Source organism: Lupinus angustifolius, chromosome LG03 (genome assembly GCF_001865875.1).
Source record: "Lupinus angustifolius cultivar Tanjil chromosome LG03, LupAngTanjil_v1.0, whole genome shotgun sequence".
NCBI lineage: Eukaryota > Viridiplantae > Streptophyta > Magnoliopsida > Fabales > Fabaceae > Lupinus > Lupinus angustifolius.
The window spans coordinates 6941518-6953787 of NC_032011.1; the positions used below are offsets into that span (position 1 = coordinate 6941518).

Here is a 12270-nt window from a genome sequence, read left to right on the forward strand (position 1 = left end):
TCATGAATACATGATCGCCTTCTTCAAAATTGAGAGAGTTCCTCCTCTTGTCATAGTAGCTCTTTTGTCTGCTCTAAGTTGTCTTCATGTTCTCCCTTATCATTTGAATCTTGTCCGTCGTTTGCTGAACCACATCGGGTCCGAAAATCAAAGTCTCCCCCGTTTCAAACCAGCATAACGGCGTTCTGCATTTCCTGCCGTACAAAGCTTCATACGGCGCCATACTGATACTTGAATGAAAGCTGTAATTGTAGGTGAACTCGATCAAATGCAGATGATCAACCCAACTCCCTGGGTTCTCCAACACACATGCTCTAAGAAGATCCTCCAATGATTGGATCATCCTTTCTGATTGACCATCGGTCTGCGGGTGATAAGCTGAACTCATGCTCAACTTAGTCCCCAAAGCTGATTGCAAACCATTCCAGAACTTGGAAGTGAAGCGCGGATCTCCAATGATTGGATTTTCCCATAATGATACAACTATGTAAGACACTTAACTAATAGTTAATTTAGTGCAACTCTTATATATTTATTGTCTTAAGTTTGTTAAATAAATTTTATAATATGTTACACAATATAATATTTTACACAATTTTTTTGTGTGTGTTCATCTCTTTAATATTTAAGTGACGAGAACACATTCCTTAAATATGGAGCAAATTTTATTTAAGCTATCATTCTTCTTTTGCTACATCCATGCAAATTCAGAAGGATATTCATAAGAATAGCAAGAACATGGCTATGCATTTGCTCTTATAAATTATCCACTAGCTAGTTCTTATGTTTACAAAGTTTTTATTATCTATATGCCAAATGGTTAAATGTCTAATATTTCTATATTTTTAAAATTTTATGCATATTAAATTTTCAATAATCTATTAATTTACTTTCTATTACATTTTCACTTGATTGGTAAAAGAACAAGTGGTGCAAAGACAATAATGGGTAAAGTTTACCCAGCAGGAAGTAATCAGAAGTAAAATAAGTAACAATAAATAATGTATTAACCAAAATTTTAATTAGTGTAATATCTATATAGTATATGTATAAATAGTTAGTGTGTTATTTATCAATCATTTATATTAATTTTTTTTGAAAAGTTTTTAATGTTATTTTTAGACATTAACTTTGTATACTTCTTTCTTAATATAAATATTTTTGTTAGAGTGTGGATCCACTTTTCACGAGAGTAAAAATTTTAAACTTATTACTCATCTTAGTTATTAACTTTATGGACATCTAAAAATTTAAATCTATTCACTACTTCAAATCATTAGATTGCTCTAAAATTAATGGATATAATAGGAAGTAAGTTTAAAAAATATTCTTTTTGGATTAACTAAATTCCTTCATTTTTTGTTAATTGAGACGAAAACGACGCGTGCAAGACATTGGAAGGTTATAGACGTCACGTCAAGCTTTTTCCACGCACTCTCTCACCGGTCACCACTTGCAATATATTCTCTCAGTTATTTTTTTTTATTTTCCTCGTACTTAGAAAATTATATACGATAAATAAATTTGATAAAAACATTACTATTTATTCGACAATATCAGTGAAAATATCATATTTGTTTCTATTTTCTGTCCAATTTCAAAAATATGCCTTTTAAAGAATATATTAATTTAGGTGAAATTTATTTGTTTTTTCAAATATATGTTTTCTTTCTACAAAATTTTTATTTTATTATTACTTATATGAATAAGTAAATTATTAAATACAAATAAGCATGGATGATAAGCAATGAACTTCTAAATGACACATACAGAAGAAAAACAGGAACAGAGGTAATAATTTACTATAATTAAATAAATGAATGACAATTTTTTTTGATACATCAGAAAAAACAAAAGAAACTAAGCATACAGATTCAAAACTAAGAAATGAAATGGGGAGCAGAAATCCAAATCTTATGTCCCAAAATGAAAAAACATCAATCTTTACCATAAAGTCTGTCAATGAGTTAGCTTCTCTATGAATAAAGCTAATATAAACAACTCAACAACAAGTAAATAACGAACGAATTCAACTCATCACTTCGAAAATTCTATGGTATCTAACCACAAGACTCTGATTGCAAATCTCCAAGTAATCACAATCAAGCATTTATAACATATTCTCAAAATTGAAAATCATTTTATAAAAAAATAGAAGTGTAATATTTTACCATTTATATTTAATATTTACATTTGTTTGGAAATTATTTATACAATATCAAAAAAATGTAATTATCATTAACAATATGTATCACTAATTGGGTTGATGAATAGATTAACTCTCATCATTAACTATACCTTAATCTAAGATGTCAAAGTTTCCATAATAAAAAACAGAAGCTTCTCTTCAAATAGGATGACCCTTGCCACACTTAATATTTTTATTAAAAAATAAAGTAAAACAAGTTTAATTGGGTAGTGTAAATTAATAGTCAATTTTCAATTAATGTCAATTTTTACAAAGTTAATGTATATTGAAAGGAAAAAAATAGTATATTAGTTTTATATACTTTTAGTTTATCATTCATCATTTATGTTTGATTATTATTAATACATAAAAAATATAATATAAATAAATAATAAATAATACATTAAGTATGTTTAAATATTTACACTGTATAAAACTATAAATATAAAAATGTCTCTTACATTTTTTTTTACATATACAACAATACAAAAAGATGAAGATAAACTTGATGACATGATGCTCCTCTTTGAATAATGTTGTGGTCAGTGGTAAAAGGTAATAAATAATATTAAATTTGTCTTCAATCATAACATAAGCAATCACCAAAAAGTATAAACAATTTTTGCAGGGATAGTGAGGAAATTGTACTGTTCAACATCATTAACAATAATAAAATATTCAAGTGCCACTTCCATTCATTTTAATTAAAAGTCAAAAAGTCTTGCTATTTATTTTCAACTTCTCACTGGTTAGGGTTTACAGGACTATTATTCCATCGGTTTCTTATTCTGGGTATTGCTTCAATCTCTAAAAATTTCATTTAATTTTCATTTTCATCAGCAATATTTGTTCAAAACCACTTTTTTTCTATTTTTTTGGGTAGTGTTTCTTCTGTTGAAGCCTATGTTACTGAGCCTTGTTTTATGAGGTGGGCCTTCTATTTTTATCTTCAATTTGTTTGGAGGGTATTTTTGTGATGCAAAGATTTGAACTTTTTTAGTTTCAAAGCTTTTTTCCTTGGTCCAAGTTGTTGTCATGCTGTCTTAATTTTTTTGAATGATTTTCAACACATACAAATTTTGTTGCAGTTTGTCTGAATTTTCTGTCCAGAAGTTTGTTAAGTTGTGTTTTCATGTCATAAATTTGTCTGTTAAGTTTAAGGTTATTTTTCTGGACTTGTGTAGATATAAGATAAAGATGGTGATTGTGCTGAGAAAGGTTATTAATGGGTAGCAGAAGTAGAAAGATTGACGTTAACAACACTGAGGATACTAACATGCCAAGCTACACTCCTTCATTGCCTTCTTCTAATTCCATGTAAGTTTTTCAGAAGACCTTTTTTTGTTACTACCAAGAGTATTCATTCACCTTTTGGATAAGGAACTAATACCTTTCGAGGTACGTGATTGTCCCTTCCAATAAGTGTCGCTCACAGGAATAGAACCCTTGACCTTTTGGTCTTTCCGATGACCTTTTCTTCTTCTTTATTTATTTTTTATATAGTTAATGTTTATTCACTCTTGATTGTTTTTACTCTTGTAATATTTTTTCACTTTTTTGGCATCATTTTTGTAAAATTCTCATAAGGGTAGGTGAATATAGTATATAGTATAGTATATCTAGTATAATTGTAAATTTTAGTTAGTAGAATCTGGTTATGTTATTGGAGAACTTTTCTGTTGAAATTAGGCCTTATGGGTTGCAAGTGAGGATGGTGATAACAATAAATAAGGAAAAACTTTTAAATTCTAATTTTATTGTTAATATTGGGGATTCTAGAGTGGAGGTAGTGTTGGACCAAACTGCGATCAGAGAGTCTCCAACCACTGGGGAGTTCCATTGTTACCGGTGTATAGAAAGAGTGAAGAGCTACAAGTGAAACATCACATCTTGAATCAAAACCTTAAGGCATTAGTTCCATAGGCCTTTTCCACTTATAAACTCTTTCACCCTCCCTCATATCCAATATGAGACTTTACACTTGAATAAATCCAAGAATAGTTATTCCTTTCACTTAATCTATTACTAATTTATTGATTCTCACTGAAACATTATGCCATGGTTTCTGTTAGTTCTTGAATTGAAACTATGCAACCTTGTAGGGTGTTTTTTAGTGTTCAATTTTTCTTATATATTTTGTTAGACTTTGTATATCCAAATTGCACTTGTATTATTTATCTTCGGAAACATGGATTTTATTGATGGCATGGTTAATTGGATGTGCGTTCAGTAGCATTTTTGACACGTCAAAATGGTTTTGGTTTTCAGGGGCACTGAAGCAAACAATGTTCATCCTTCTCGAATTTCTGAATTTGGAGCCCTTGAGCAATCTCTTGGATTTCGTGTTGAGGATGCCATCAATCTTAGCAGAAGTATGTTACTTCATTTTTATTTCTCGCAGTAGTGTTGTGTCTTATGAATTCAATACCTTGGCTCATTCTCATTGTTTATGTTGTTGTGTTTCACAATATTGTGTATGTAAAACAGGAATTATCTCCTTTCTAATTATGACTCTGCTTATAATTTATGTTTGAAACCAAATGAATCATATTCCAACATTTGTTTTCACAAGTTCTAAGCATTTATGAACACAAGCCTTCATTTTATATCTACATAAGTGACATATTTTTCCAGAATAAATTTGTCTTAACTCAAGTAGGATCCTTCAAAACTTATTAAAAGATGTATGATTGTTGTTGGAATAAAATAACTGGAAATAAACCAAAACGGTTTGATTCACCAATCAGAAAACTCGTTCGTTTAAATCAAATTGGTATTGATAGAAATACATGCTATTAGAGTTATCATCCTGCTCTTCGTATCACCTTACTAAACTTCTATTACCCTTATATTTTTGTATTATATTTCAGATCAAGTGTTTAGTCAAATGAAATCGAATAGCCAAGCTCTAGGTGCTGATGTTCAATTTGGTGCTTTGAGTAAGGTAATTTCGTATCTTCTTCAAACTTCCAACAACCAATGAATCCAAAATGTAATGAATTCCTGCATTTTCACACTCTTTCCTTACATGTATGATACAGTCATTTGCAACCTCGGATATTAACCTCTCTGCTGCAATTGCTGGGACTCAGACATTGCCATTACAAAGAGACTCACAATCAAATCTGGCTCTGACAGCTGTTGGACATCGTGAGAACTGGGGAGAGTCCAACATGGCAGATGCAAGCGCCGATACTTCAACGGATGATACAGATGATAAACATCAGAGGGTGATTATTTGTTTTCATGATTTATTTCATTCTGCATCAGGGATTTAATTTATTCATTAATTGAAAATGCCTTTTGATGATACCCCCTAGAGTTATGATGTGACAAATGAAATATTCGTTCATCATGTATTCACCATTATTAAACAGGTAAAAGCATGCTTATTCTTACCATGAAATACCGTGCTGAATTGTTTTGCAGGCTGAAAGAGGTGAATCCAGTGATAGATCAAAAGATAAATCCGATCAAAAGGTTGTACCAGCTAGTAAGCTACGAAGCAATTTGTATATAACATAAGCTTTTGCTACTATATATTGATTTTATCTTCATTCAGACATTACGACGGCTAGCTCAAAATCGTGAGGCTGCCAGAAAAAGCCGACTGAGGAAAAAGGTAAGCCTTTTTTCTGTTAATTATTAGTTATTAATGAACTTGTTAAATTGTTCCTTCCATTATTAAGTTTGAAAAAATAATAGGCCAATAGGCCAGTTGCTAAATGCAGCGTTGCCTTGTTGCAACCCAGCAATTTGTCATGTTTGGCTACATTGCATACATCCGATTTTTTCTGGCTGTTTTAAATTTTCCTCTGCTCATTCAGGCATATGTGCAACAATTAGAAAGCAGTAGGCTGAAACTGACCCAACTTGAGCAGGAGCTCCAGCGAGCCCGCCAGCAGGTTTGATTGTCTACTTGTCTTACTTTATTTACTGCCTCCGGTCAAAATTTGATACTTATCCTTTTGAAGGCCCCCTTTGTCTATCAACTTTCTCTAATCTTGTTATGTTATCGCATTTTGTGTGACAATTTGGTTATTAATCTTTTGCAGGGAATATTTATTTCAAGCACAGGAGAGCAGACTAATTCAATGAGTGGAAATGGTATTTAAATTTATTTTACTTCCAATTGTGTGCCTCGAGCATGAGAATATTTATTTTATTGAAGTCCCTTCTATGGTTTATACTCAGAGCAGTTTTTGTTATGTTTTGAGTCTGATAATATCACACTCAAAGCTACAACTCTAGCCAATATGAAAGCCACCAACACTTGCCTTGATATTAAGAATTTGGTATCCTGATAAGCCGTAATTTATTTATTTGTTAAATTTTTTACATTGGTAGCAAGCAGTTCGGGCATGTCTGTTGACTTGTTTGTCATTATCCAACATGGGGTTTATTACAAGTCAAACTATTTATCTTATACCTAATTTTTTTGAACATGGGTTCTACACGGTCTTTATGTAATAAGCTTCGATTTGTAGACTCGTGTCTCTATAAACGGTCTTTATGTAATAAGTGATCCATGAAATATTAATAACCTGGTTCTTTTTTAATCAAACCGAAGTTTGCTTCGTAGATGATATATAACCTTCTCTTACATGGACTAATTTATATTAGTTAATATTTTTCATGGATTAATTTATAATGGTTAATTTTTTTCATTGATAAATATTTGATTATTTGGTTGCATCTTGGATCTTGCACTCAAACACTGCACTATTCTGATACCTCTAAACTTGGTGTTACTTGCTGTTATTGGACTGCATCATATGCATGTGCAGAAGTGCAAGCCTAATATATGATTTTGAATTCTTGACATAATAGTCAGTAGCATGGATGGCCGTCGGCATAGGTTTCGCAAAAGTTTGTGCTGTGTTTCAGATTCTAAATCATTTGTGTTAATCATCTTGGCATGCAGGTGCTATGGCATTTGATGTAGAATATGCACGATGGTTAGAAGAACATAATAAGCAAGCCAATGAGCTAAGGGCTGCAATAAACTCTCATGCTGGAGATATTGAACTTCGTACCATCGTCGACAATTTCATGACACAATTTGATGATATATTCAGGCTGAAAGGTATTGCAGCAAAAGCTGATGTTTTCCACATTCTGTCAGGAATGTGGAAGACTCCAGCTGAGAGGTGTTTCATGTGGATTGGAGGCTTTCGCTCATCTGAACTCCTCAAAGTAAGAAACTTCTCATCTATTGATGCTGTATTGTTATATGTTTTTTCCTGGTATATTTATGCTGAAGCACAATGGTGATAATATGATTTCTTGAAAACATCTTGTACATGCTTTTGACTAATCTGATTCTTACATAGTAGTTCCATTTCAATCTCTAGGAAAATAATCTCCTTTATCGGTTGTTAATTTTTAACTATCTGTAAGAAGTTTGTAGAAATACTATCTCGAAGCAGACATCTAAATTTTTGTCACTATGAACTGTGCACGTGTTTGAAGATATTGGTTATGAGATTTTTCCTTGCTCGTTTTTAATCTTTTTGATCTTGGGTAGAGAAAGAGGTGCAATAAAATTTTCATTTTTCAGTGCTCTGTTATACTTTTCGAGGTACACATTCTTATCAAAACACATAATTTAGGCAAAGAAAACAAGGGGATTCAAATATCTCACAATTAAAAAACTAAATCAGTACTTTCATAATGAGATGTGAGGTAGAGATACCCGTTCCTTTCGCATGCTAAGCGAGCGCTCTACCATCTGAGCTTCACCCCCTTGTTGTGAAGTTTTATAATTTGCTAGGTTTAAACAACATTCATAATATTTCGGTTATAGGAAATTCCTAATACATGAATGAATATTAACCAAGACAATATGTTTGTTATACAACAACAGCCAAGCCTATAATCATCTAATCAGTAATGTGGGGGCTATTTTAACTTTAATTGTTTTTTCCATCTTTGTGTTTTGATTTTAAAATTGCCTCACTAATATGTGGCTAAAAGCCGACTCCACCCAGCAGGATAAAGACTTGGTTGTTGTTGTAATATGTGGCTAAACACCTATACACTCCTTGACCCCCATTATATTGAAGCTGAAGATATTTTTAATTAACATTTTATTTTTAATGTAGTAATGACTTTAATAGTTTTATCTGTATAATAATCAGTGCCATCTAACTTCAATGTTTAAACCGGATTGACATTGTTGCAGCTTCTTGTAAGTCAACTGGAGCCTTTAACTGAGCAACAAGTGATGGGCATATACAATTTGCAGCAGTCATCTCAGCAAGCAGAAGATGCTTTGTCCCAAGGAATGGATGCATTGCAACAATCACTAGCCGAGACATTGGCTAACGGTTCACCCAGCCCTTCTGGCTCTTCAGGAAATGTGGCAAATTATATGGGGCAAATGGCTGTGGCCATGGGAAAGCTTGGTACTCTTGAGGGGTTCCTTCGTCAGGTAATTAACTGCTTTCCTGTTCTCGAGACTAATTCCTTCATCCGAATCTCCATCCTCTTGAAATAAAGAGAACTCGGGAGCTTAGAACTACATAATACATGAGCATATAATATAAGGTGTTGGGTTTGTTTTCTGTTTTCATTTTTGGTTGGAGATATTTTCATCCGTAATTACAGAAAGGTGAAATTCTTTTCCACCATTTGCTTCACAAGAGTATGTCGAGGAAATTACAGTAACCTCCCTTGAATTCTCGCTTAATTGTACCCGGCAACAGGAAACGAAATTAAAATGGGGTGGCATTTTGTGTAATTACAAGTTAAAATATATAATCAAAAATGAAATCAAGAAAGAAACCAATGCAAATTGTGGCTTTATACATTAGCAATAAATACAGTAGTTACAATATTTATCAATCCCTTTTTTTTCATGTTAACTAGGCTGATAATCTGCGGCAGCAAACATTACAACAAATGCTTAGGATATTAACAACCAGGCAATCAGCCCGAGCTCTCCTCGCAATAAGCGATTACTTCTCCCGACTTCGAGCCCTAAGTTCTCTATGGCTTGCCAGGCCAAGGGACTAAAAAGTATTTCAAAGCTCCATTTATGCAGAGTTTATCAAGCCTGAACCTTTAAAGACACCATGTTATCATGTGCATAGAATGAGAGTTCTCAATAGATGCTGGTGTCTTTCTACAATGAATTTCTCTAGAAAGCTTAGTTATGGTGCTTGAATGTTAGATACTAAGATTTTTCTACTCTCTATGTAATATCTCTTCCTACTGTTAGTGTGTACAACTTTTTTCTCTAAGCTTTTCCTATGCTTTGGCAATAGTTTCAATAATTTGATTAGATAAGTGTTTGATAGGTAAAATTGTAGAATAGGTTACACTTGTGAATTGTATTTTCATAAATCAGCTTTGTTTGAGGGACATTTTTCCTCTATGTTGTTGAACATATGCTCAAACAAGTTTCAATGGACCTATGTGCTGGTGTATGTATATAATAACCATTTTCTTTTGCTGTATTAGAAAAACATTATTACTAATAACTGGATTTGTTTATTGTGGCAAATATATATTTAGTTTATTTATGTATTACCTTGCTGTGGTTTATGTGAAAAAGTAGTATGCTCTTTTTATAAGTTTGGAATCATTGATGAATGCCTTTCTGATCCAAGAATACATATAACATAGGACAATGATGAAAGCCATTCACAATATTAATATAAATCTATGAATTAATCTACTATAATAATCTCTCATTTAGTGGGATCTATGAACAATAAATGTATGCAGTCTTATCCTTTCAAGCGGCAGAAACTCTTATTTAGTGGGATCTATGAATGATAAATGTATGCAGTCTTATCCCTTCAAGCGGTGGAGATGATGTTTTGAAGATTTAAACTCATAACTTTATGGTCATTAAGCAAAAACATCTTATTGTTGAGCTAAGTTTACCCTCTTAATTAACTACTATAATAACCATCTTAATTAATATTGTGATTTGTCTATCCATGAATGTCTCCTTGCTGAGTTTATGGATTTTACAGCTCTTCATAGCATGAATATGAGAGCAATTATTTGGTCCATTTAGCCTATGGTTGATAAGAACTCTTATGGATTGTTTAGTTTATAGTAAGTAGGTCATGAAATATTAAGTCAATCATTTTTAATTATCAACTTAGAAAATAATTCCACCATAATTGAAAGAATGTTAGCCGGTACTCTAATTATATTGTTTATGTAGAGAAAATTAAACATTTTTCAAAAACATATGAAAAATATTGGACTTAGTTTTCTTAGAGGCACTTGTTAACCCACTCTTTTCGGTCTTATAAAATTTGATTATTTTGGAACATTAATATAATATCAAAGTTAAATTCGTAACATGGTATTCTTACATTTCCATATAATTTACACCCTAGACTATGCTCATTCTTTGATTTAAAATTTAAATTCCAACTCAGCGTGAAACCTTCCTTTTCTCCTCAAAGCCACCCCACAAAGAATTTTATATGGAAATACTAATCATTTTTCAACTCTGACAGAGTTATAGTTAAGTTTTATTTATTTCAATTTTAGATTTTTTTTGAAATCTTTTCCTTCAATACTAAAGTTTCTACTGGAATTGAAATATGTTTTTGTATATCACTAAAAGGTTAATCCTACTAGTTTTGGATTGATTTTCAAAATTATTTACTCCTTTTATTCCTTTTTAGACATGAGAGTGCATGAATGTAAATTATTAAATATATTGAATAATTAGATTGTCATATCTGGTGGTATAGATGTAAAAAAAAACGCCCAGAACCGGCTGGTTAGAGTGGAAAAGTATAAATTGATCCTCATGCCGATACGTTATAATTTATTATACTGATTATTTAATCATAAAATTAAAATTAACTAAAATTGGTGCTTGATTTTCATTTAAACTATATAAGTTATACTGTCAGATTCTAGTTTAAGTCATAATAATCATACAAGTTGACTTTCATTTAATGTTTTTTTTATAAAAATGACTTATTTTTAGTAAAATGTTAGAGGATTAAATAAATAATCAATGATTTTGTTTATACTTATAAAATATGATATCTTACAAAGTCACATATTTTATTTTAATAAATAGTATAAGGAAAAATATTTATCAATTTCTTTATTAGTTTTTCAACATTAATATTAAAATAATACATATTTTATATATAATTTTACCAATATATTCTAGAAACAAGTGAAGCCGAATAAGTAAAAAAGTGGCTTAGGTTAACTTTGATTGGATTTTTATTTTGTGAAGTTGATTCAATATTTTTGCAAATAAACCATTCAAACCGGCCATATATACTATTTTTTTTTATCTTGTGGAGTTGATCCGAAAATATTTGGAAGGATGATGTGAATACTCGTTTTGTTCACGTCACAGAAAAAAAAATCAATTAAAAGGGATTAAAAAGTATACATTTTGAAACAGATCGTGTCTTCTCCTTAGAAGACAAGGAGACATGTTACAAACCTGTAGAACAGATCCTGTTCAAGTAAGGTCATGACTAAGGTTCTCAAGATTCGCCTATATAAATAGTTTTCTTTTACAAAATTCTGCCTACGTGGGACTAAGATCATGTTCAGTCACAACTCACAACTCTGTGTTACACATATGGGGTCCAGAACATCTTAGAACAACGATGAAACTTGAGATATGTTAATCTGTAAAACATTATCCACTTAGTATCTTAGATGGGTAATTAGTATAAAAACTAAACCCAACATGTTTCTGCAATGCTATGGTGGTTTGATGATACCAACTAAGGTTTGATGATTAGGGGTTTACTGATGAATCCCAAGACTGAGAGCTTCATTTTGAATTTTTTAGCTTCTACTATCTTTAATTTTACAAGATATATTCCACTGTTCATAATTATAAAATTTTCTCTGCACCAAGTTTTCCTCAAATTCTCTTCAAGTAGCCTTGCATTATTATGAGGATGGGTTGGAACCTACCACATAACTCCTTTGTGATTGATATGCATGTTTCTGCTATGATAGTATTATACCTATTTCATTACTTGATGTCTCATGTACATGTAAATGAAGCACAATAGTAAATTGTTTCTTTTGAAATCAGCCAACTTTATAATTTTTTATAGCTTAGCCAA

The 12270-nt window shown here is 31.4% G+C and overlaps 1 protein-coding gene across 4 annotated transcripts; it reads left to right on the forward strand.

Moving 5' to 3' along the window:
- Positions 2814–9648, forward strand: LOC109343292 (transcription factor TGA2.3-like). Of its 4 annotated transcripts, none has more exons than XR_002107189.1 (13): positions 2814–2982; positions 3365–3505; positions 4457–4560; positions 5059–5132; positions 5230–5418; positions 5618–5668; positions 5751–5810; positions 6016–6093; positions 6244–6295; positions 7113–7384; positions 8373–8621; positions 9059–9295; positions 9355–9648. XR_002107189.1 is itself a non-coding variant. In XM_019581517.1 (13 exons), the coding sequence occupies exons 2-12, from the start codon at positions 3414–3416 to the stop codon at positions 9203–9205; spliced, it is 1368 nt and encodes a 455-aa protein (XP_019437062.1). In that variant the 5' UTR covers positions 2814–2982; positions 3365–3413; the 3' UTR covers positions 9206–9237; positions 9352–9648. The 4 variants fall into 4 exon arrangements, 3 of the variants coding, with proteins under 3 accessions (XP_019437062.1, XP_019437061.1, XP_019437063.1); XM_019581517.1 differs by having other exon boundaries at positions 9059–9237; positions 9352–9648; XM_019581516.1 differs by having other exon boundaries at positions 9059–9648.

What these genes read in the sequence shown, in the direction of transcription:
- LOC109343292 (XM_019581516.1), top strand. Translation starts at nt 3,414, where the DNA reads ATGGGTAGCAGAAGTAGAAAGATTGACGTTAACAACACTGAGGATACT. An exon ending in AATTTGGTGCTTTGAGTAAG is followed by an intron (nt 5,133 to 5,229) that starts GTAATTTCGTAT and finishes TGTATGATACAG; the next exon opens with TCATTTGCAACCTCGGATAT. An exon ending in AAAGCCGACTGAGGAAAAAG is followed by an intron (nt 5,811 to 6,015) that starts GTAAGCCTTTTT and finishes CTGCTCATTCAG; the next exon opens with GCATATGTGCAACAATTAGA.